At 47.2% G+C, this 26,399-nt stretch overlaps 1 protein-coding gene across 1 annotated transcript in view; it reads left to right on the top strand.

The window, feature by feature from the left end:
- The window catches only part of DOCK11 (dedicator of cytokinesis 11), a 292,220-nt gene that overhangs the window by 180,634 nt on the left and 85,187 nt on the right, over positions 1 to 26,399 (top strand). The window contains 4 exon segments of the mRNA XM_030208788.1: positions 676 to 787; positions 15,372 to 15,438; positions 18,723 to 18,770; positions 23,269 to 23,402. Coding sequence (XP_030064648.1) covers positions 676 to 787; positions 15,372 to 15,438; positions 18,723 to 18,770; positions 23,269 to 23,402 — 361 coding nt within the window.

Below are 26,399 nucleotides of genomic sequence, written 5' to 3'. Positions count from 1 at the left end.
AATGCGGGTTCTAGTCCGACACTAACGGCCTCAAGTTCCTGCGTTTACTTTTGAATATCGGGGCATAAGTGCAGACACCTCTCCAGCAGCATCCTCAGGAAAGCCTTCACATAGTCTGGGTAAATTAGGTGTGAATTGGCTGTATGCACCTGAGTTTATCCATGTGGTTGTGGTTGTGGATGTGCAATTAAAAAAAAAAAAGAGAGAGAGAAAGCCCATTTGCAGAAGTAAAGCACTGCTCTACCTGTGGAAATGCTCTAGAAAAAAATCATTTTTTGAATACTTTTACAATGGCAGTGGCGTACCGAGGGAGGGGCGGTAGGGGGGGGCGGTCCGCCCCGGATGCACACTGCAGGAGGAGTGAAGGGAGCAGCCGCACGGCTGTCTTCTCTGCTGATTCCCTGCTCCCTCTGCTGTTACTTCCTGTTCCGGGACAGAGGGACCAGGGAACCAGCGGAGCCGACAGCTGCACAGCTGCTCCCAGTAGGTAAGAAGAATGCACCTGGGGGGGAGGGGCTTGGAGGTGATGCACCCGGGGGGAGGGGAACAGTGATGCGCACGGGGTGGTGGTGTCGTGCCGCACCTGGGGGTGCGCAGGGGCGATCCGCCTCCGGAGGCAACCGATCAAGGAACGGCACTGATTAATAGAACTTCTCTTGCTTTCTTTTGATGTAGATGCGGAGAAGTTCCACAAAGAGCAGTGTGTCCCAGTACAACAGACTGGATGGGTATGAGATCAGAAATCTCCTGTTGTGCTCTCTGTACATAATAAAAATGATTTCCGAAGGTGAGCTGGTTTTTATCAAATCAAACACTATGCAGTGGGGTTTGGAAATTCCGAGTGAAAGATGAGCTTGCAGAGCAGTACGATTAAGGGGAGAGACTTAAAACCATAAGAGAGAAATACTGCATGTGCAGTAACAGGCTGTTTTCATTTTTAGTGTGCATTATTTGCAAATAATTTCCTAGATTCTATAAATGTCGTTCAAATTTGGCTACAATCCAGAGATGCGTGCGCGACTTTATTGGTTAGTAAGCCATTTTCACGCAATAATTGGGCACTGACAATCAGTTATTGATGTTTATTGGAAGCAGTTAGGTATACACACGCATCTGCCTGCATGCTACTCTATGGCATGGGCGCCCAACTTTCATAGCACATAACCCAAAAGGGGGTGAGGCCATGGGCAGATCAGGGGCATTCCAAATATTTGGGCACAAAACTTTAGAATACGAGGGATGTGCAGCCAAGATCTGGGTGTTGTTATAGATAATACTGTGAAATCTTCTGCTCAGTGTGTGGCGGTGGCCAAAAAAGCAAACAGGATGCTAGGAATTATTAGGAAAGTGATGGTGAATAAGACCGAAAATACTATAATGCCTTTGTATCGCTTCATGGTGCATCCACACCTTGAGTATTGCATTCAGTTCTGGTCGCCGTATCTCAAAAAAGATATAGCGGAATTAGGAAAGGTTCAAAGAAGAGCGACCAAATGATAAAAGGGATGGAACTCCTCTCGTATGAGGAAATGCTAAAGAGGTTAGGGCTCTTTAGCTTGGAAAAGAGACGGATGAGGGAGGATATGAATGAGGTCTACAAAATCCTGAGTGATGTAGAACGCGTACTACTACTACTACTATAAATCACTTCTATAGCGCTACGAGTAGAAGTAAATCAATTTTTTTACTCGTTCCAAAAGTACAGAGACTAGGAGACACTTGAGGAAGTCACATGGAAATACTTTTAAAACAAATAGGAGGAAATATTTTTTCACTCAACAAATAGTTAATCTCTGGAACTCCTTGCCGGAAGATGTGGTAACAGTGGTTAGCGTATCTGGGTTTAAAAAAGATTTGGACAAGTTCCTGGAGGAAAAGTCCATGGTCTGCTATTGAGGCAGACATGGGAAGCAACTGCTTGCCCTGGGATTTGTGTTGCCATGATTTGGGTTTCTGCCAGGTACTTGTAACCTGGTTTGGCCACTGTTTGGAAAACAGGATACTGGGTTAGATGGACCATTGGTCTGACCCAGTATGGCTACTCTTATGTTCTAAGTTGCACGCCAGGTTTCAGTTGGTGTAAATCCTCAGGTCCTGGAATTCAGTCTGAGCTCTTTTCTAGAGAGAGATAGAAAGACTAGAATAGTACTGAGTGTTGATTTTTCCTGGGGCCTATTTTTCAGCACCATTTACCGAATCTGGTCTAATATCTGCACAGTAAACATGAAAATCAAAGGGAGAAACAGCTGAAACAAAACAACATTTGGCCATTCAGTCCTATATGGGGTATCATAAAAATCAAATATATGTCTCTAATCTGGTCAGGGCACAGAGGAACATGTTACAGTTCAAGAAGTGTGCCCGACTACTTAGCATTTAGGTTGAACTGAGAACATGCCTTCGTAGTAATCTACCTCATTCCATGTGTTTAGGCAGCTGTGTGTATTCTGGTGATGTGATACAGTGAGTGGTAGGTCTCTGTAGGCCCTGGAAACTGAAATAGAAAAACAAACAGAAGAATCTCTTTCATACTCTACTCTTATCAAACTGTAGCTAGCTGCCAGATTCTCAGCTTATCAGTAACACAGGGCCCTATGCATGCCAGGAGCTATTTGCTACTGGCATTAGGCAACAGCTAAACTGTGGAATACAGAATCATATTTTATTTATTTATTTATTTGGATTTATTTACCACCTTTTTATGAGAAAAGACAAGGGCAAAAGTGGCATTTGGCATTGGAAATGAGAGAAAGGCTTGCTGGTCCCTAGTTGTCGACTTCCTCCACTGTGGGATTTCTGGAAAAGCGCCCATATATGATGTCATCCATGTCCACCTTTCATCACCTTGAAAGCGCAGAGGCCAGCCTGGACAGTTTGTGATTTGGGGCCTACTCCATTAAAGGGCAACTGGGCATGAGATTGTGCCTGTTGGTATGAGTCAGGGAAGGCCACCCACATGTGATGTCATCCATTTGTGCCTGCTGGTATTGTGTAAAAGCGGAGGTCAACAGAACACTCAACAGAACTATAAAAAACATTATTCTCCTCTGGAGGTGGCAGTGGCAAAGGAGTTGCAAGAGATGGGTAGTATGGATTGACACCCCAGCAGGAGCCAGTGCATTTTTTCTAGCAAAAAAAGATGCCAGTACTCAAATGCCAGGCCACCCTTCAGGAGTGGGGGTGATCACTGAGGGACCCACCCGACAATAGCCAGGCCCCCTGCAACCAGACACGGAATCTATGACAAGGCAGAATTGGTATGTAGAGCCTGAGCTCTTTCATTATAACTTGGGGATGATGGGTCAATTTTAGCAGACAATGGAAAAGGTGCCGGTACTCAGTACCCCCAAGTACCCCCTTAAAAAAAACCCTGGCAGGAGCTGAAAGGATTCCCTTAAGGTAGTTTTCAGTTTGGTTCTATAAAGACTGATTTCATGCAAGGAGGTTACTTTCTCCAGCTGTTAAATCAGCTGTGCAAGTTTTCTAACAAAAGATTCTCCAAGTTGTCAATGCAAGATACTGCTTTGGACAAGTGTCATAGAGAAGTTAAGGAGTGTGGTGAGCTGTCAGCAACTGTGGAGGCTACCAGTGGTCTGTTGGGGAAAGGAAAAAGTGGAGAACTGAGAATAGCGTTTTTTCTCCGAGGACAAGCAGGCTGCTTGTTCTCACTGATGGGTGACGTCCACGGCAGCCCCTCCAATCGGAAACTTCACTAGCAAAGTCCTTTGCTAGCCCTCGCGCGCCCGCGCGCACCGCGCATGCGCGGCCGTCTTCCCACCCGAAACCGGCTCGAGCCGGCCAGTCTTCTTTTGTCCGCACTCGGTACGGTCGTGTTTCGCCGTGTCGGGCCCCGGAAAGTTGACCTCGCGCGTCCAAATTGTTTTTTGAGCGTGTTTTTCTCTTAGGAAAAGCTTTTCTAAAGTCGGGAAGTGTTCCGGAAACCCTCCACCGGGTTTCGTGTCAATCCTCCCCGTACTTCCAGCTTTTTGCCCCGGTAAGTTTTCTTTCGTCGTCGGGGTAGGCCTCTTTTTGGCCTCGGTCGAGATTTTTCTCCCTCTAAATTTTGGTGCTTCAATTTTCGCCATTTCGGCTTTTGATTTCGCCGGCGTGATTTTTCCGCCCATGACATCGAAGCCTTCCAGCGGCTTCAAGAAGTGCACCCAGTGCGCCCGGGTTATCTCGCTCACTGATCGACACTCGTCGTGTCTTCAGTGTCTGGGGGCCGAGCACCGCCCTCAGAACTGCAGTCTGTGTTCCCTGCTTCAAAGGCGGACTCAGGTAGCGAGACTAGCCCAGTGGAACGTGTTGTTCTCGGGCTCTTCGTCGGCATCGGCACCGGGATCTTCGAGTGCATCGACGTCGTCAGCGTCCAGACCATCTTCCTCGGCCGCCCTTGCATCGAGTGCATCGAGGCATCGGGCCTCTGCATCGGCGCCGAGACATCGGATAGCTGCATCGACGTCGGTGGTACCAGGACCTCGTCTGCTGATGTCGTCGGACGGTGGTGCATCGGGTGGAGTGCAGGTGAGGGCTGTCCATTCCCCTGCTGGTGGCGGTGAGCCCTCGGGTGGGTCTCCTCCTACCCTGAGGGCTCCTGCGGTACAGCCCCCCCGAGATCGACCCTCGTCGGTCTCGGCCCCGAGGAAGCGACGGGTGGATTCGACGTCCTCCTCGTCGGTGCCGGGGAGCTCCGGTGACATGCTTCGGAAGAAGTCGAAGAAGCATCGACACCGGTCCCCTCCCCGCGTCGGCACCGAGAGCTCTGGGTCGCCGAGGGAGTCGGCACCCAGCAGGCATCGGCACCGAGAGGACCGCTCACCCTCTGTTCAGGAGGTGTCGATGCGCTCCGCTCTGGACAGCCCGGAACAGCCTCCACGCCCGGAACAGGTACTGACGTCGACGCCTGCATCGACCTCCATGCCTTTCTCTGCAGCCGCTCTGAACGAGAGCCTCCGGGCCGTTCTCCCAGAGATTCTGGGAGAGCTGTTGCGCCCTACCCCTCCGGTACCGGCGGTGCTTGCGCCTCCGGTACCGTCGAGCGTGGCGCCGGCTGGCCCATCGCCCGGGGTGAGGTCCCCGACGTCGGTACCGCGTGCGGTGCCGACTGCGGCCACCTCCCAGGAGGGCTCCCCGACTACGTCGGCGGAGGGAGCTTCGCCGATGCGGGCGAGGGAGTCTACCTCTCGACGCCCCCATCGTGGACGTGGCTCCACGGAGTCGAGCCGGGCCCGGTTGCAGACGCAGGTCCGTGAACTTGTGTCTGACACCGAGGGTGAGGCCTCGTGGGAAGAAGAAGAAGATCCCAGATATTTCTCTGACGAGGAGTCTGAGGGTCTTCCTTCTGATCCCACTCCCTCTCCTGAAAGACAGCTTTCTCCTCCCGAGAGTCTGTCTTTTGCTTCCTTTGTCCGGGAGATGTCTACGGCCATCCCCTTCCCGGTGGTTGTGGAGGACGAGCCCAGGGCTGAAATGTTTGAGCTCCTGGACTATCCTTCTCCACCTAAGGAAGCGTCCACTGTTCCCCTGCATCATGTCCTCAAAAAGACATTGCTGGCGAACTGGACCAAGCCTTTAACTAATCCCCACATCCCCAAGAAGATCGAGTCCCAGTACCGGATCCATGGGGACCCAGAGCTGATGCGCACCCAGTTGCCTCACGACTCTGGAGTTGTGGATCTGGCCCTAAAGAAGGCTAAGAGTTCTAGAGAGCATGCTTCGGCGCCCCCGGGCAAAGACTCTAGAACCTTAGACTCCTTTGGGAGGAAGGCCTACCATTCCTCTATGCTCGTGTCCAAGATCCAGTCTTACCAGCTCTACACGAGCATCCACATGCGGAACAATGTGCGGCAGTTGGCGGGCTTGGTTGATGCTCTTCCCCCTGAGCAAGCCAAGCCTTTTCAGGAGGTGGTCAGGCAGCTGAAGGCGTGCAGAAAATTCCTGGCCAGAGGAGTTTATGACACTTTTGATGTTGCGTCCAGGGCCGCTGCTCAAGGTGTGGTGATGCGCAGGCTCTCATGGCTGCGTGCCGCCGACCTGGAGAATAGAATCCAGCAGCGGATTGCGGACTCGCCTTGCCGTGCGGATAACATTTTTGGTGAAAAGGTCGAACAGGTGGTAGAGTCTCTCCACCAGCGGGACACCGCATTCGACAAATTCGCCCGCCGGCAGCCTTCAGCTTCTACCTCTACAGGTAGACGATTTTTCGGGGGAAGGAAGACTGTTCCCTATACTTCTGGCAAGCGTAGGTACAATCCTCCTTCCCGACAGCCTGCGGCCCAGGCTAAGCCCCAGCGCGCTCGCTCTCGTCAGCAGCGTGCGCCTCAGCAAGGCCCCGCGGCTCCCCAGCAAAAGCAAGGGGCGAGCTTTTGACTGGCTCCAGCAGAGCATAGCCGACATCAAAGTGTCAGTGCCGGGCGACCTGCCAGTCGGGGGGAGGTTGAAAGCTTTTCACCAAAGGTGGCCTCTCATAACCTCCGATCAGTGGGTTCTCCAAATAGTCCGGCAAGGATACACCCTCAATTTGGCCTCAAAACCTCCAAATTGTCCACCGGGAGCTCAGTCTTACAGCTTCCAGCACAAGCAGGTACTTGCAGAGGAACTCTCCGCCCTTCTCAGCGCCAATGCGGTCGAGCCCGTGCCATCCGGGCAAGAAGGGCTGGGATTCTATTCCAGGTACTTCCTTGTGGAAAAGAAAACAGGGGGGATGCGTCCCATCCTAGACCTAAGGGCCCTGAACAAGTATCTCGTAAAAGAAAAGTTCAGGATGCTTTCCCTGGGCACCCTTCTCCCCATGATTCAGCAAAACGATTGGCTATGCTCTCTGGACTTGAAGGATGCCTACACTCACATCCCGATACTGCCAGCTCACAGACAGTATCTGCGATTTCAGCTGGGCACACGCCACTTCCAGTACTGTGTGCTACCCTTTGGGCTCGCCTCTGCACCCAGGGTGTTCACAAAGTGCCTAGCTGTGGTAGCAGCGGCGCTTCGCAGGCTGGGGGTGCACGTGTTCCCATATCTCGACGATTGGCTGGTGAAGAACACATCCGAGGCAGGAGCCCTGCAGTCCATGCAGATGACTATTCGCCTCCTGGAGCTACTGGGGTTTGTGATAAATTACCCAAAGTCCCATCTTCTCCCAGTGCAGAAACTCGAATTCATCGGAGCCCTGCTGGATTCTCGGACGGCTCGCGCCTATCTCCCAGAGACGAGAGCCAACAACTTGTTGTCCCTCGTCTCGCGGGTGCGAACGTCCCAGCAGATCACAGCTCGGCAGATGTTGAGATTGCTGGGCCACATGGCCTCCACAGTTCATGTGACTCCCATGGCCCGCCTTCACATGAGATCTGCTCAATGGACCCTAGCCTCCCAGTGGTATCAGGCCGCTGGGGGTCTAGAGGACGTGATCCACCTGTCCACGAGTTTTCTCGAATCCCTGTTTTGGTGGACGATTTGCTCCAATTTGACTCTGGGACGTCCCTTCCAAATTCCTCAGCCACAAAAAGTGCTGACCACGGATGCGTCTCTCCTGGGATGGGGAGCTCATGTCGATGGGCTTCACACCCAAGGAAGTTGGTCCCTCCAAGAACGCGATCTACAGATCAATCTTCTGGAGTTGCGAGCGATCTGGAACGCTCTGAAGGCTTTCAGAGATCGGCTGTCCCACCAAATTATCCAAATTCAGACAGACAATCAGGTTGCCATGTACTATGTCAACAAGCAGGGGGGCACCGGATCTCGCCCCCTGTGTCAGGAAGCCGTCAGCATGTGGCTCTGGGCTCGCCGTCAGGGCATGGTGCTCCAAGCCACATATCTGGCAGGCGTAAACAACAGTCTGGCCGACAGGTTGAGCAGGATTATGCAACCTCACGAGTGGTCGCTCAATTCCCGTGTGGTGCGACAGATCTTCCAGGCGTGGGGCACCCCCCTGGTGGATCTCTTCGCATCTCAAGTGAACCACAAGGTCCCTCAGTTCTGTTCCAGGCTTCAGGCCCACGGCAGTCTGGCGTCGGATGCCTTCCTCCTGGATTGGGGGGAAGGTCTGCTGTATGCTTATCCTCCCATACCTCTGGTGGGGAAGACTTTGTTGAAACTCAAGCAAGACCGAGGCACCATGATTCTGATTGCTCCCTTTTGGCCGCGTCAGATCTGGTTCCCTCTTCTTCTGGAGTTATCCTCCGAAGAACCGTGGAGATTGGAGTGTTTTCCGACCCTCATCACGCAGGACGACGGGGCTCTTCTGCATCCCAACCTCCAGTCCCTGGCTCTCACGGCCTGGATGTTGAGGGCGTAGACTTTGCCTCTTTGGGTCTGCCAGAGGGTGTCTCCCGCATCTTGCTTGCTTCCAGGAAAGACTCCACTAAGAGAAGTTACTTCTTTCATTGGAGGAGGTTTGCCGTCTGGTGTGACAGCAAGGCCCTAGATCCTCGCTCTTGTCCTACACAGACCCTGCTTGAATACCTTCTGCACTTGTCTGAGTCTGGTCTCAAGACCAACTCCGTAAGGGTCCACCTTAGTGCAATCAGTGCATACCATTACCAAGTGGAAGGTAAGCCGATCTCAGGACAGCCTTTAGTTGTTCGCTTCATGAGAGGTTTGCTTTTGTCAAAGCCCCCTGTCAAGCCTCCTACAGTGTCATGGGATCTCAATGTCGTTCTCACCCAGCTGATGAAACCTCCTTTTGAGCCACTGAATTCTTGCCATCCGAAGTACTTGACCTGGAAGGTCATTTTCTTGGTGGCAGTTACTTCGGCTCGTAGAGTCAGTGAGCTTCAGGCCCTGGTAGCCCAGGCCCCTTACACCAAATTTCATCACAACAGAGTAGTCCTCCGCACTCACCCTAAGTTTCTGCCAAAGGTCGTGTCGGAGTTCCATCTGAACCAGTCAATTGTCTTGCCAACATTCTTTCCCCGTCCTCATTCCTGCCCTGCTGAACGTCAGCTGCAAACATTGGACTGCAAGAGAGCATTGGCCTTCTACCTGGAGCGGACACAGCCCACCAGACAGTCCGCCCAATTGTTTGTTTCTTTTGATCCCAATAGGAGGGGAGTGGCTGTAGGGAAACGCACCATATCCAATTGGCTAGCAGATTGCATTTCCTTCACTTACGCCCAGGCGGGGCTGGCTCTTGAGGGTCATGTCACGGCTCATAATGTTAGAGCCATGGCTGCGTCGGTAGCCCACTTGAAGTCAGCCTCCATTGAAGAAATTTGCAAAGCTGCGACGTGGTCATCTGTCCACACATTCACATCTCATTACTGCCTGCAGCAGGATACCCGACGCGACAGTCGGTTCGGGCAGTCAGTTCTTCAGAACCTGTTTGGGCTTTAGGATCCAACTCCACCCCCCGAGGGCCCTGTTTGTTCTGTTCCAGGCTACACTCTCAGTTAGTTGGTAAATTTTTTTAGGTCAATCTCAGTTATGTCCTCGCCGTTGCGAGGCCCAATTGACCAATGTTATTGTTTTGAGTGAGCCTGGGGGCTAGGGATACCCCATCAGTGAGAACAAGCAGCCTGCTTGTCCTCGGAGAAAGCGAATGCTACATACCTGTAGAAGGTATTCTCCGAGGACAGCAGGCTGATTGTTCTCACAAACCCGCCCGCCTCCCCTTTGGAGTTGTGTCTTCCCTTGAAGTGTATTGTCTTGCTACATACTGGACTGGCCGGCTCGAGCCGGTTTCGGGCGGGAAGACGGCCGCGCATGCGCGGTGCGCGCGGGCGCGCGAGGGCTAGCAAAGGACTTTGCTAGTGAAGTTTCCGATTGGAGGGGCTGCCGTGGACGTCACCCATCAGTGAGAACAATCAGCCTGCTGTCCTCGGAGAATACCTTCTACAGGTATGTAGCATTCGCTTAAACCTCAGATTGCTCAAGTAGTTCGTTGTGCATTTTTTAAATTATACCTTCTGCATAAGCTGCCACCAGATATAGAGATCAGGGATTTTAGAACCTTATTACAACAGTCGGTTCTTTCTTCGATTGACTATTGTAATACAGTATACCGGGAAAGCTGTGTGTCTGGTTTTGTAGAGGAGAAAAAAGATGTAATGATACACTCACCTTTTTTCTACTATGGTGGCATGAACCATCTCGTGTGTGATTGTTTAATATAACTAGTGTAATGGAATTGGTCAGGATAGTTTGGGATAGAGGCATGAATTATTGGTGGGGTGGGGTGAATGTTGGGGGGAGCTAAAGACTTGATTAATTTCCAAACCTTACCATCTCTGAGCAAAAGAAGGGAGTTCCTTCTTTCTACAAGTTTGGATCACAGTATCCTTCTCAAAGAATCAAAGAAAATAGATTACAAGAAAATGTTGCTTAACAAACACAAACGTTCCAAGAAAATTACCGGCTCTTGCACTTTCTCACAGTTGTTCTCTATCAAGAGGGACTTTCCGGCTTTGTTGCATATCCTATAGATTATTTGAGCATAGTAAACTCCCATTTTCTAAGTGTAAATATTTGACTTCAGAAATGAGCAGTTGCATTTTTTGCATGTGCTTCATGCAGACGGAGTTTCTGATTCATTCAGAGATTATGTTGTAATCTTACACATATGGGAGACAATAGGTAAACTGTTCTCTTAAATGACTTAGGATCAGGGCTGTAACCAGGCCTGGGCAAGGGGGCAGCTGCCCTATACACATGGCCTTTATGGAGGCTTAGGAAAATGGCTGGAATGCAAGCTTGGGTTTGGCATCCAGGTTCTAGTCCCATGGTATGAAACGGAAGCCAGCTTTTCAAAATGTTTGGTAGTGCTCAACTCAGTACACATTCTATAAGGAACCATTTAGTTTTAGGCAGCAGGAACGCATATAAGTACATAAGTATTGCCGTACTGGGACAGACCGAAGGTCCATCATGCCCGAATAATGTTTTTCCAACAGTGGTCAATCTAGGTTACAAGTACCTTGCAAGATCCCAAAACAGTACAATACATTTTATGCTGCTTATCCTAGAAATAAGCAGTGGATTTTCCCCAAGTCCATTTTAATAATGGCTTATGGACTTTTCTTTTAGGAAGCTATCCAAACCTTTTTTTAAACCCTGCTAAATGTACTGTTTTTACCACATTCTCTGGCAACGAATTCCAGAGTTTATATGTTGAGTGAAGAAATATTTTCTCCAGTTTGTTTTAAACTTACTACTTTGTAGCTTCATTGTGTGCCCCTTAGTCCTGGTATTTTTGGAAAGAGTAAACAAGCGATACCCATCTACCTGTTCCACTCCACTCATTATTTTATAGACCTCTATCATATCTCCCCCTCAGCTGTCTTTTCTCTAAGCTGAAGAGCCCTAGTCGCTTTAGCTTTTCCTCATAGGGAAGTCGTCCCATCCCCTTTATCATTTTCGTCGCCCTTCTCTGTACCATTTCTAATTCCACTATATCTTTTTTGGATTGAGGTGACCAGAATTGCACACAATATTCGAGGTGTGGTCGCACCATGGAGCGATCCGAAGGCATTATAATGTCCTCATTTTTGTGTTCCTAATTAAACCTAACATTCTATTTGCTTTCTTAGCCACCGCTGCACACTGAGCAGAGGGTTTCAACATATCATCAGTGATGACGCCTAGATCCCTTTCCTGGTCGGTGACCCCTAATGTAGGACCTTGCGTTACGTAGCTATAATTCAGGTTCCTCTTGCATTTGCTCACATTAAACGTCATCTGCCATTTGGATGCCCAGTCTCGTAAGGTCCTCTTGTGATTTTTCACAGTCCTATTGTGATTTAACAACTTTGAATAACTTTGTATCATCAGTGGATGTAATTACCTCATTAGTTACTTCCATCTCTAGATCATTTATAAATATGTAAATAGAACACCAACTAGCAGAAAAGTATGCACCATGTTTTGATGGTGTGTAATTTTCCAGGAGGCTTTTGCATGGATGGAGATTGGGAAGAGCATGGATGGAACATGCAAATACACATGTAAATTGTAGTATTCTATAATTTATGCAAGTTCTGATGAACACCTAGACGTCAGCATTCATACCAGCCACATCCATAGTTCTGGTGTCAGTGGTTGCACTTTATATGTAGGCTCACCAATCTTCTGTATTGCACAAGAAAATGTGTCAACTTAACTGCATAAACGTCTACTAAATTCACTTATTTCTCAGAGGAAACGACTTCAGAAGCTTATTAGCTTATCAACCCTGAACACAACCAAATATTTTTTGTTGTTGGGTTGCTTCGTCATGAGTCTAAAAACCTCCTTTACTATCACTCTGTTAGTTTTCTTTTTCATATTTTCTTATTTTTCTAAAATAATTATCAAGCCAGGTACTTCTGACCTGGATTATCACTGTTGGAAGCAGGATACTGGGCTAGATGGACCATTGGTCTGAACCAGTATGACTATTCTTATTTTCTTATCCTTCCAAATCATGAGAGTAATTCTATAATGTGGTGCCTAACATAAGAGAATAAGCAGGTGCCTAGTTAAAGCCTATTCTATAAAGGAAAGTAGGCACCTTCTTTTCTTTACAGAATACTAGCACAAGTGGCAGAAAATACACCTACGTATAATGGACAATCACTGGCTGCTATAAGTGCTCACGCATAGATGTTAAGCCAGAACATGCATGATTTTTGGAATTCTCGTCCCAGTCTCTACTCATGTGAGCATCTACCGGAAAAGTACATGCTATCGAAGTATGGTGCATACTTTTCTGCTGGTTGGTGTTCTATAAGAGGTGATTTACACACAGTCCTGCTACCTAAAACTGGGTGGTTCCTTACAGAATGAGTGTTGAGTTGAGCACCCCCAATCATTCTAAAAATTCGGTTCCTATGAGCATGGAGCTTTCTTCTACAAATTTAATAAAGTACATTATAAAATAATGGGGGAGCCTGGGCCACCCACAGCACACACAGAGCTGGCACCTATGCCTGCTACTGTGTTCTTCATAATGCAAGACAAAATAGAGGAAGCTTTGCAGAGTAAGGATGCATTCCTTTTTTCCGGCAAGCCAGAGGGGTGAGGGTAGGAAGGAGGAGAAGAAAGGGGTGAAAACGTGCTTGTCTGCCTCGGGTAGAAGAACGTAGCACTGTGGCTCTGGACAGTATGAACCCTGATAGGCGATGTCAGTGGCATAGCCACAGGTGGACAGGGGCCCACCTATTTTGAGCTCAGGCTCACCAAGCAGCAGCGTACCCTTGTGGTAGGTAGTAGGGATATTCAAGCCCCTACCAGCTGAAGAACTGTCTAATGCAAAGCTCAACAGTTAGCAGCAGTGTTCCTGAGCTGACCCTGCACATGCTCAGTAATCATGCATGCTAGTATACAGCACTGCAGCTGAGCCACTGGCATGACTCAGCATTCATTATCAGTGGACATTCTCTAGTACACTTAGGGGTCCATTTACTAAGGTGTGCTGAAAGATGGCTTGCGGTAGTGTAGGTGCGGGTTTTGGGCGTGCACCAAAATGTTTTCAGCGCACCTGTAAAAAAGGCCTTTTAAAACTTTTCGCCGAAAATGAACATGCGGCAAAATCAAAATTGCCACGCATCCATTTTGGGTATGCGGTCTTACCACCAGCCATTGACCTAGCGATAAAGTTTCACACGGTAACCGGGCGGTAATGACCTACACGCGCCAAATGCCACTTGGCGCACAGCCGATACGCGTGACTGAAAATAAAAATTATTGGCTCCGGGTATCGGACGCGTGGCAAAAATGAAATTACCGCAAGAGCCTAGCTGTGCGGTAACTCCATTTTGGCAAGCGTAGATGTTTATGCGGCTTAGTAAAAGGGCCTCTTAGTAACATAAAGACTCTCATGTACTAAAATGTGAAGTGAAACCGCAAAATGCATTTCAGATGAGAAATACTGCAAAATTCCTTGAAATTTGCAAACGCCCTATTTCAGGTGTTTTGCCCTATTTTTCACGCAAAGTGGACTTTGCACAAAAGTACACTTTGCAGAAGTACTTTCATGTGAAGTCTGTGCCACCAAAAGTTTAATTAAGTTTGCCATTAGTGAGCTACTGCAATGCAAAATCACGCAAAGCAGCTCAGTAATGCCAGAATCACAAATATGAGTGTGTGAAGAAGGTTTAATGTGTTTGTTTCCAGCCCATAAAAAAGGCCTTTTACATGTAATGGCAAGATTTAAAGAGCCCACTGCTCTGAATCAAAGGCCCCAGGGGCCTTCCTATCTCTATATACCAGCAGCCCCTGCACCTCTCACAGACCTGACATGGTGCATCAGTGAATTAAGAAAGGGTTCCCATGGACTCTTGTCTTGTCCCCTGGGGAAACCTCTAATTTCTGGTGTCCAGTGTGCCCCACCCAGCCTTGACATGGGGCATAAATATCTTCAGAACCATTCCTCCTCATGAAGCCCTGCCCCTTAAATAATCTAATGGTTGGTTCTGTCCACCCAGGACCCGGACTCACCAAGTGGGGTCCAGGGAGTGATGGGGCAAGAGCAAACCCCACTCATTCCTGCCTTGATATCTTCTTTGTTCAAGATGGTGCTGCCTCAACCCTAGCAGTTAGGAATCGGGTGGTGCCATTTTGAATGCAGGAGCCATCTGTGAAGGCTTTGTAGGCAGGGGTTTCCTCAGCCATTTATTATGCATGTCAGGGCTGGAGGAGGGCACACTGGACACCAGAAATCAGAAGTCCTTCTAGGAGATGAGAGTCTGGGGGCACTGTTTCTTAACTTACTGATGTTCCATCTGTGTTTGGGGTTTTTTTTTCAGGGGAAGGAGGGGGGATAAGGGTCCACTAGGGATAGGAGTGCCCCGGAGAGGTGTTTGGTGGGGAGGGGCTCTGATTCAGGCCACCAGGCCCTTTTTAATCTTGACAACACTGTGTAAAGGAGGAAAATTTGTTGGTAAATTTCACACACACACTGCAACAGCTGGGCGCCTAGAAGACGTTTTGTGCAAAGTTCAGATAAGGGATGTAAATGAGCTGAGAGCTGATGTTCATCGTGTAGCTGAATTTTGCCAAAATGAACACTAACCCGCAAACATTTTCATGGATTAACACATAAGATCCAAAGCTTGTAACTGAAACATATGATAACCAGTGTTTCAGTTTAATTAAGAAAACTTTAATCCCCCGATAGTTTTTGATATGCTAAAAGTTACTCATAACCAGATGTCTGCAAAGTAGTTTTGTTTCACTTCTTCCTAATATAGTTTAGTTTTTGTAGTTGTCCCCTAGTTGTTCTGGTTAACACAATTGTAGGCACACATAACATCATAACATATATTTAGTTGCATAACCTTGGGCAAACACTGCTTGTTTTGTTTTTTTTGGAAATGGCATCTAAAGCAAGGTATGATATATATATATTTTATTTTTTTAAACATTCTTTTTTTAAAATGTGAATTACATTTTTTTTGTAGATACTCTCATAACTTACTGGAACAAAATTGCTCCCCAGGATCTGATAAACTTCCTCACACTTTTGGAGTAAGTGTCAACAGCTTTACAAATGCAGACATGTTTAGCTTGGGTACTGATCAATAGACGTCTTTAAAAATACATAGGAAGAGTTACGACCCGATCTACATATGGTCTTCAGACAGCGAGTGCTTCAAAAGAACCTGTGAAATAAACCCCAAGATTGTGGTTCTATTTTATTTATTTATTTATTATCTCATTTATACCCCACATTTTCCCAACAGCGTCAGGCTCAATGTGGCTTACAGCGCACCGCAGAGGCAGATGCCAGTGCAGTAAAATCAAGCTAATACAACAGAAAACCTACATAAGAAATAATAGGGAAGATGGGGAAGGGACGGAAGGAGCAGGGAAACCGGGGGAGAGGAGGGAAGGATGGATGTGTCCAAAATTGTCGATAGATTGATGTGTATCAAGCAGAGGAGACACTTGCTGAGTCCTTTGGATAAGCTTTTCCATAAGTAAAAGCAGCTATGGATATTTGCATATGCAAACTGCAAATATAAAATAACCACTTTAGTGATCTTATCTTAAATTCAGTGCCCCCCTAGTAACTTACCTTTAGAGCAGGGACTCTCTCTTACATGTTTCTGTATAGTGCTGTATGCACCCTGTTGCACTATATAAATGTTTAGTTGTAGCAGTGGCGTACCTAGGGTAGTTGACACCCGGGGCCAGTCATTTTTTAACACCCTCCCCCCCCCCCAAATCCAGTACTAGGCATGCCGAGAATACAAAACACTTAGGACCTATAGAGCAATTCTACCATACCATAAGCAGTCATTTCTACGAGTCACACAAGGAAAAGGAAAGCATCTTAAACACTACAGTGAGCACTAGAACATCAATTCACCTATTGTAAAACGAAACCAGACAGAATAGTACAGATCGTAGATCCTGCACAGTCAATGCCAACTGAAAGCCATGTCTTTTTCACAAACACAGATACACCCTAATCCACTATAGAATAAGTAATCATAAACTTTCTATTTAGACAAAAATTAAACTGAACCCCCAATGCCAGACTCTGCATACAATGCAACACCACAGAAACAGAAACTGTCCCCTAGTACTGTGCAAAATATAAAGACAGCAGATGTAAATTTGAAAAAAAAAAACCTAACAAGTACCAATCACCACTTTACAAATTAACAAATAGAAATAAAACAAATATAGAAAGTAAAATAATACCATTTTATTGGACTAATACATTTAGCTTTCAGAGGCCAAAACCTCTGTCCTCGGGTCAGTACAGTATAGTGCTGTTACAGTATCCTATCCTGACCTGAGGAAGGGGGTTTTGTTCTCCGAAAGTTAGTCAAAATGTATTAAAATTAGTTCAATAAAAAGATTACCTTATTTACATATTCTATTATAAACATTTAACACATCTACAATACTTTATCCTAAAGCAAAAAAAATAAAAAAATATATTTTATTTACAGTTTGTTGTCTCTGGTTTCTGCTTTCCTCATCTTCTTTTCACCGTCTTCCTTCCATCCAGCATCTGTCTTCACTCTCTCTCTCTCTCTCTCTCTGCCATCCAGTGTCTGCCCTCTCTGCCGGCCCTTCCATCCACTGCCTGCCCTTTCTCTCTGCCCCTTCAATCCACCATTTGCCCTCCCTCTCCCATCCATCCAGGGTCTGCCCTCCCTCTCGCTCCCCCTTCCATCTAGGATCTGTCCCCTCTCTCTCTCTGCCCCTTTTTTCAGCCCCCAGTTCCAGCCCCCTTCTCCCCTCTGAACACCCCCACCCCAGACCCCTTCTCCCCTCCTCTTCTCCTGTCTGAGACCCCCACTACAATCCCCTTCTCCCCTCCCCTGTCTGAGACCCCCAGCCCAGTCCCCTTCTCTCCTCTGAACACCCCCATCCCAGTCCCCTTCTCCCCTCCCCTTCCCTTCCCTTCTCCCCTCTGAGATCCCCACCCCAGTCCCCTTCTCCCCTCCCCCTCCCCTGTCTGAGATCCCCACCCCAGTCCCCTTCTCCCCTCCCCTTTTTCCCTCTGAGACCCCCACCCCAGTCCCCTTTTCCCCTCTGAACACCCCCACCCCAGTCCCCTTCTCCCCTCCCCTTCTCCCCTCTGAGATCCCCACTTCAGTCCCCTTCTCCCCTCTGAGATCCCCTGTCTGAGATCCCCACCCCAGTCCCCTTCTCCCCTCTGAGACCCCCACCCCAGTCCCCTTCTCCCCTCCCCTTTTCCCCTCTGAGACCCCCACCCCAGTCCCCTTCTCCCATCTGAGATCCCCACCCCAGTCCCCTTCTCCCCTCCCCTGTCTGAGACCCCCACCCCAGTCCCCTTCTCCCCTCTGAACACCCCCACCCGAGTCCCTTTCACCCCTCTCCTTCCCCACCTCAGTCCCGTTAAAACCGGCGAAGCAGCGTCGCAAGCAGCGCCTCGTGCCCTGCTTGTAAAAAAAAAATCAAATCTCCTTCCTTCTCGTCTTGACGTCGACTCGGGCCTTCCAATCAAATTGATTGGAAGGCCTGAGTCGACGTCAAGACGAGGAGGAGAAGGAGGAAGGAGATTTGATTTTTTTTTTTTACAAGCAGGGCACGAGGCGCTGCTTGCGACGCTGCTTTGCCGGTTTTTTAAATGTGCGGCGCCGCGGGAACGGCCACGGGAGGCGGCGGGAGCGGAGCACCCCCCACCCACTGGCACCCGGGGCGGACCGCCCCCCCTTGGTACGCCACTGAGTTGTAGTGTAGTAATAGAGAATCTATTTTTATTGCCTTTCTGTTGTGCAACTGCTGGCTACCCTGATAGTATATTTTGTAAATAAATAATCCAGGAAATAGTGTGTTTTAAAAAATAAAGGTGACCAAACATTTGTGTTAAATATAACTTGGTAATCAATTTCATATGCACTTCGCCTTAGTAACCTTGGGAAGCTTATCTGTAAACATTCAATGTTTGCCTTGGAAATATGTCATACATTCCCAACGCTTGGCTGGCTTCCTTTTTACTGAATTTTGGAACATTTAAACTAGTCCTTTTCAAGTTAGATACAGACCAGTGATTCTCGATCCTGTCCTCTGGTACACCCGGACAGGCTACCCACAATGAATATTCATGAGATGGATTTGCATACAGTGGAGACACGGCATGCAAATTTATGGCATGACTATTGATTTTGGGCAGCTTAAAAAAAACTTTAACTGGGTGTCTCCCAAGGATTGGGTTGAGAGCCTCTGATACAGACTTAGCTTATCTTTGATTGTTCTGATAAGAAAGCATTAATTAATGAAACAGTGACACAATTTCTCTAATTTAATTTTGTTCTCTCTCTCTCTAGAGTATGCTTGTTTCACTTCAAATATGTGGGCAAACGGAATATCGCGAGGTAGAGTGATATGCGGATTTCTCTTCTGTTGATTTCTTTAGTATTCTTTTGCTGTGATATTTTTATTCCTGCTGTAATTGGAAAGAGAGGATCAATTTTATATAAAAGTTACATTTCGTGGTCATAAGGTGAAATGTTGCATAGAATTGCAACAGTTTTCACCTATGTGCAGCCTGTTTCCAAAAAGGGAAAAAAAATGAGGATTGGGACTTTGACTGCCAAATTCTGGAAACACATAAATGAGTCGATACCAGAAGACAGTAGGCATCGCTCTGTCTTTTTAGGGTGGTACAAAGATGATCATCTTATAACCAGAAGTGCAGCCAGGTTGAGGGAGTGGAGGGAGCGGAGAGCGGACTGCCGATGGCACCGGTGCATATTTTGAACGCGTCAGATCGTGTGAAAAATAGGCACCGGTGTCGTCGGAAGTCCGTTTGGGGGAGCAACTGCTTCCCTGGTGACCCACCTAGCTACGCCTCTGCTGATAAACCTTTGCTGCTTCGCCTAACACAAGACTATCTGTACTTCAGGAAGCAGGTGAAAGCTTGATTCTTCAACCAGGCCTTTAATGGAAGAAGTAACTTGCTAGTATCACACACACACACACACACTGCACATACTACAGCAGTACATGCTATGATAATATTCAAGCACCTTTTTGACTCCACATCCAACTTTCTTTAAATTAGTACCTTATTTTCTTACTCCTTTACTCTGTCTTACATACTTATGTGTTCCACCTTTGCTTACATTACACCCTATGCTGTCTATTAAAATGTTTTGTTGTGTATTGTGTTGACGTTGTAGTGTAGCATACTGCACCTTACTTTGTATTGTTATTTGAATATTTTTACTGCTGTAATAATCTGTTACTTATGTTTGACTTATTCTTGCTGTACACTGTCTTGAGTGAGTTCCTTCAAAGAGGCGGTAAATAAATCCTAATAAATAACTAATCCCCCCTGTTTACTAAGCCGTGCTAGCAGCTGCTGCGCAGCAGTGCTGACACAGCCCATTCAAAGTGAGTGGGCTGTGTTGGCATTAGGGCATGGCATGCGCTAGCGCGGCTTAGTAAACAGGGGTTAAATACATTTATTCTGATTGTCAAAGATAGGCTGATACTTTACCCGTGGCGGTCAGTGGTTTGGACAGTGCTGATGAGCAACTTAGGCCCTGATATTTAGTGCCAGCATTTATCCGAACATTGGCACTAAATATTCAGGTCTCTGGTGACACATGGGTGTTATGTGGGTTCAGCTGATACTCAGTGCATAACTAACTGGGCATTGTTAGGACTACCTTTTGGTCAGTCCAACATGCCTGATCTGGGTGCCAGTAGTGAATAATGACAGTGCCCAAATAATTTCCAGGTCCACTCTGACTCTGTGCCCAGACTCCCCCGGTGCTAACTGTGGAGTGCCACAATGGTTATCAGCTGCACTGGCTGGTAAAGTGCCACTGAATATCTGTTCCTGGGCCAGCACTGCAATTTAACTAAGCAGGAGCCTCTCCTGCCTGGTTAAAATGCTTTGAATATCGACCAGAATGTTGAACCTTGCCCACAAACAGGGCTGGCTTAACCATTAAGCAAACTAGGTGGTCGCCTAGGCCAGCATTTCCTGGGGGAGGATGGGGGGAAGCAGCAAAAGGTTCTGCAGTCAAAGCAAAAATAGATCCTGACAGCCACGTAAACTCAGAGAACCATCGACCTCTGAATTTAGTAGTTTGATATTTAAAAGTGAGATGTAAAATCCTGTTTTTACAATATCACTCAGATTGATGAAATTAAAATTGTGTGTGAGGCCCTGGGAGCCTGAAATGTAATGGGGGGGAGGAGGCACAAGGCTAAAGGTTTACTTAGGGTGCCTAATGCCCTTGACCTGCCCTATTCACAAAATTCCCAGGATCCTTCAGTATATTACAAGCTGTTCCCCAGCCAAATACATTTAGGAGCAATTCTGGGTTCCTCCATTTAGGCATCCCAGGAATTTGCATAGGGACCTATTCTAGAACAGCATCAGTGCGCCGAGATTCCCTTACAGACTACAAGTGTAACCCGGCATCAATGTGTCCAACGTTTAAGCAATTATATCAGCCATAGAGCTGGTAGAACTATGGACGCCTATACACAGCAAGGGTGCACATAACTTACAGTATTTTGTACACTGTGTGTGTGGCAGCCCCTCCCATGCTCCACCCATGTGAATTCCCCCTTTGCATTTATACACTATGCACTGTTTCCTTTAAGCTGAGTGGGAGTCCTCCAACTGCATTGCTGCCAATGGGGGGGGGGGGGGGGGGGGGGACTTCAATATAGTTCCCTGGAATCCTGCAGAACTTGCCTGCCCCTCACTTTTGAAAATGTGGTAGTGAAACAGCACCCTCTACTGGCAGGACTATAGATGGAAGACTCCCGCTCAGCTTAGAGGGAACAGTGGCACTATGCAACTTATGCGTCCCATTATAGAATAACATATGGTCATTTTGCTGCAAGTTAAACACGTAGGTGTACACTTAAGTTCTGGTATTCTGTATATTTATGTGCGCATTGGTGTGTAAATGTGGACACCCAGTTACAGAATTGCCCTTTCAGTTCTGTCAGAGTCAGTACTGAATCCTCACACAGGTTCCAGTTCATCTCCCTCACATTCCTTTCCTCTAAACCTGTTGTCCCTTCCTGCTTCTGTTGCTCCACTTTCCGGTCAATATTCAGCCTGCGGCGGTCAGCGTTCTTTTAAAACACTGACCACCACGGGTAGATTTAGCCCCAGATATTCAATGCCAGGCCATGTTTGGGTACAGGCATTGATTATCCGGGCAGATTCTGGCTCTTATGCTGGTCCCGGCCAGTATTCAGCCGGGATCCGCTTAAGACGCTTATGAGGTTCCTGTCTGAATATCGGCCGGGACCGGTATACAAATTTCTGGCCAGGTACCAGCACACCCCCCTTCGAATCCCCCTTTCCACCCCCCTGGAAAATCCCCCCTCCCCTTAAAGATACACCTTCCCAGCCATCCTCTGTAGAAAGTCTAGGCTAGACACAGTCTCCTGAGCCCCGTGGAGGGGGGGGGGGGGCCTTACATTTTCTTTGGGGGTTGGGTGGGAGGGATGATGTTGAGGGGTGTTCAGAAGTTCCAGGGAATGGGGGGGAGGGATCAGAAGGGAGGGGTTGGTACATGGTCAGAAGTTATATAGGTCCCGGCCAATATTCAGTCAGTACTCACATAAGCATCTTATGCAGATCCTGGCTGAATATTGGCCAGGACTAGCATAAGTCCTGGCGACTAGCACCTAAACAATTAGCCCCGGATATTCAGTTTATCTTGTTGGGCAGACTGGATGGACCGTTCAGGTCTTTATCTACCGTCATTTACTATGTTACTATGACGGTGCCTAGTCATGGCCCGGCATTCAATATCTGTGTATAATTCTGCCCACGGCTGTGATATTCACCGTGTGACTTACACACACATGCTCTTACCTCCTCAGCCTAAACATACCCCCAAGAGGGCCTCTTCTCACTGAAGCTAGAAGTTTGTACATTGTAGAGTTCCCAACATATTTTTCATTGCCTTGAGGCTGGGCTGTATTCCAACAACTTGTTTACACTGATAAAGGCGTTTTACACACTTAAATTGGCTTTCAAAATTAAAGGTGTCTTCTTGCTCCTTGAGGCCCCAATGCTCAGAAGCAAACACAGGCACTAGAGGCCACTAGTGCCAAACTAGTTCCCGTGTTTGCCAGTGCACCATGCTCAGAGGCCCCTACTGCAGAGAATAATGAGTGCGCCAAGGGATAATAAGTAGCATTTAAATTACATTAAAATTAGGTTGTTCCCTACCCCCCCCCCCCCCCCAATGCTCAAAAAACAGCACAGCTAGCTAGGGTGCTTTTACCAAGTGAATCCCTTTGCCATCTTGGAGCTGGCATTACGGTTTCAAGCAGAGAAGTGGTGGTGTTGAGCAGTCAAGTTTGTCAAGCATAGACCTACTAAAGATCCCCCGTAGTAGACTCTGGCAGAAAGCTGCAAGGGAAATCACAAGAGGGCATAAGGAGGCAAGAGAGACGCCAAGGCTAGCAGGGCTCTTTTTATTGTCCATCCTGCAATAGTTGCTCACTCTTATCTAGATTTCAGTAAACTGACACTGGAGCAGCTGAAATTTGGCTGAGGAACTACTTACTTTTGTCTTGTGATGCCTCCTCCTTCCCGCCCCCCCCCCCCCCCCTCTCTGGCGTTCTGGGCATGCGCTCAAGAGCTGTGCATGCGCCAGGCAAAATCCTCCCACAGAAGTCCCTAGTGCTCAATGTTAGCGTTGAGCATTTAGGGAATTCCTTTGCTGCGCTGATACAGCGGTATTTTTCAGTTTTGAGCATCTGCACCTGAGAGCTACAGTGAAGCTGTGCCCATCTCTGCTGGTTAGGTCCTACATGTTCATCAATACAGACTGCTGCTCCACAAGCCAATTGCACGCAGATAGCAATTGATTTTTGTTGTAGGGTTCATGATGCCTGGTTATCGAAGCAATCGGGAGCCGACAGGAAGTCGCAGACTATGCCTGCCCTTCGCAGCCGAGCTGGCACTCGACTCCATCATCTCAGCAGCTTGGAAAGTTCTTTTACACTTAATCATGGTAAGCACTGATTGAATTTAACGTAACTTGGGAATTCCTAGTCTGTTTTTCCAAGAAGAACCCCCTTTCAAGGTGGATTACAAATAAAAAATGTGAAAATCCCATGCTAACCCAGTATTAAAATCTGAGAAAAACACAGAAGTACAGCTCTTAATACGTATCTGTAATAGTAGAATAAAAAAATTGATATGGAGGTATAATGGTAGTAAGTTTGTTGAATTGTACAGCCTGGAGCTGCGGCAGATCTGGATCTAACCATTGTCAACAAACAATGAGAGTGGGGAATAGACCAGAGTGACCAGGAACAAACGAGGAGACTCCAGGTGCTGATGAAACATTTATTGGTGAAGACTCGATACAGCGTCGTGTTTCGGCGCTGTGTCAAGTGTTCACCAATAAACGTTTTATCAGCATTTGAAGTCTTCTCGCTTGTCCCTGGTCAGCCTGGTCTATTTCCCACTCTCCTTGTTTGTTGTCACTTTAGTGTGGGGTCTCAGTGTTCCTTCGTCTCGGCGGTCCTTCACTCTAACCATTGTCAGCAATCTCTCCTGATAATTAGCTGTAATGGTGAGGCCCCTATTCAGTTGCACTATGTCCAGATAAAGTTATCCACATAAGTTATCTGGATATTCAAACCTCTAACCAACTGCTGAATATATATCCCAACTAAAACTAACTGCATAATTTATCCAGTTAAAAGGGTGTACTTATCAATTTGGGCTACTGTAAAGACAGGCTATTTTACCACTAACTTGTGCTGTTTATGCAATGTGACCTAGTTACTAATAATTAGAATTAACAGTAATATTGCACATCTCAATAGTAGCCCACAATGATAACTACACTCCTAACTGTGTCTCTGGTGTTAGCACACGCTAACACGCATTAAAACCGCTAGCACACCTTAGTAAACAGGGCCCTTAGCTATGGGGACAATAGCCTAGCTATGGTGGTCAGTGTTTTTTTTTTTTTTAAATTCTGAGAGCTGTGGGCTGAATTAGTCCTAGATATTTGGTGCCACACCTAGTCAGGCTACTGACACTGACTATGTAACGTAGTAGCATAATAGATGATGGCAAATATAGACCAGTATGGTCCATCCAGTCTGCTCAACAAGCATCGAGGCCTGAAAAGTCTTCTTCCCAATTAGAGTTAAGAACCAACAAGGTGTGACTGATACTCAGTGCCTGTATCCAAACTGGTAACCAAGCACGTTTAGGATGGCTATTTCTGTGGTTCTGCTTGTCCAGATAGTTACCCATGCACCAGCACTGAATATCAGCAGTACCCAAATAACTTTGGGATCCTCCTTGACTCCATTCGCAGCACTGACTGGATATTCAGTGGTGGTTAGAGCTGTTATTCAGCAGGACTCTATGATTAAATTCTGCTGAATATCAATTCCTGAACCACACAGTGCTGTTTAACCATGGAAGAACCTCACCTGTCCAGTTCAATAGCACTGAATAATGACACCTATATTTATTTGTTTCCAAACACTGGTCTTTTTCTTTCATTCATGTAAGAATTAAAGGGACAGTTCTATAACAGGGCACCTACTATTAGGCATCCAGAGGGCGCAAAGTAGGATCCAATTCTATAAAGGAATATAGACACCTACTTTCCTTTATAGAATATGAGCATAACAGGTCTTGCTTCATCCAAGTAAGTGGAACCAATGTTTCATAGCACAGTGTCTGAAACATTGGTTCCACTTACTCAGACACAAGAAGCCTCGGACAAGTGCAACAATCGCACTCTATTTAAGTTGAGCCAGGGACAGATTGACCATACGGGCAACTGGGCAGTGCCTGAGGGCCCAGAGGCTCCCCCCCCCCCCCCCCCCGCAAACTACAGCCCCCTCCCCCCCTGTTCCACCTTAAAGGGTCATGGTGGTCTAGTGGCCTCTTTGGGGGCAGGAAACATCCCCACTTTTTCCTGCCTGCTGCTGCTGCTACTCTGCCCGATGCAGCTGCATTTTCAAAATGGCTGCTGAGACTTCCCTGTAGCAGTCTCACGAGACTGCTGAGACCCATGAGGCTACCGCAGGAAGTCTTGGCAGCCATTTTGAAAATACGGCGGTGTCGGGCAGAGCAGCGGTAGTGGGCAGGAAAAATATGGGAATGTTTTCTGCCCCCGAAGAGGCCACTACATCACCAGGGTCCTTCAAGGTAGGACTAGGGAGGGCGCACTAGTGTGCAGGGGGGGCAGCGGTGTGCGGTTGGGGAGGTGGAGGCAGTGCCCGGAGGGGGGAATCCAATGACCCTTACTACCCAGGGACCCAGAGCACTTTCAGTCCGCCCCTGATTTGAGCAATTAGCACACAAGGGCTTTTTCATTCACAGTTATGTGCATGATATCACTGTTTTGATCCCAGTCTATGAGTCATTAACACAAATATCATTAGTTATTCAAAGTTGTATGTCAATAATAAGTGTATGGATGTCAAATTATAAGCTTAAATTGAACCCTGAGAAAACCAAGTTTTTATTTTTTGATATTTATAGATCAAGATAAGTATCTTCTCTCTACTGTGATTAAAATTTTGGGTGTCTTTTAGGACCAATCTTTTCCCTTTGAACCATAGGTCAATTCTCTGATTAAAAGCTCTTTTTTAAATGAAAAATTAAGAAGAATTAGAAAGTTCTTTGAGGTTGAACAATTTAGATTGCTTGTTCAATCTCTGCTTTTGTCAAAGCTAGATTATTGTAACGGTATATATTGGTGCCCCTAGATACATTTTTCAACGACTGCAGACAATTCAAAATACTGCAGTTAGATTGATCTTTTCTTTGTGTAAGCATGATAGACTTTCTAAATTTTATATAGAGCTTCATTGACTCCTGATTGATGCCAGGATCTTGTTTAAAATTTCCTGTATTTTGTACCAAGTTCTCAATGATGATTGTCCTGAATATCTATTGTCTAGTTTTGAATTTTGAACATACTCCTTTTACTTTCCCTTCAGTTAAGGGTTTTAAGCAATTTAAGATAGAC

This window comes from Microcaecilia unicolor, chromosome 7, assembly GCF_901765095.1.
Source record: "Microcaecilia unicolor chromosome 7, aMicUni1.1, whole genome shotgun sequence".
Lineage (NCBI taxonomy): Eukaryota > Metazoa > Chordata > Amphibia > Gymnophiona > Siphonopidae > Microcaecilia > Microcaecilia unicolor.
The sequence above is the reverse complement of the archived record's forward strand: the minus strand, read 5'-3'. Positions and strand labels throughout refer to the sequence as shown.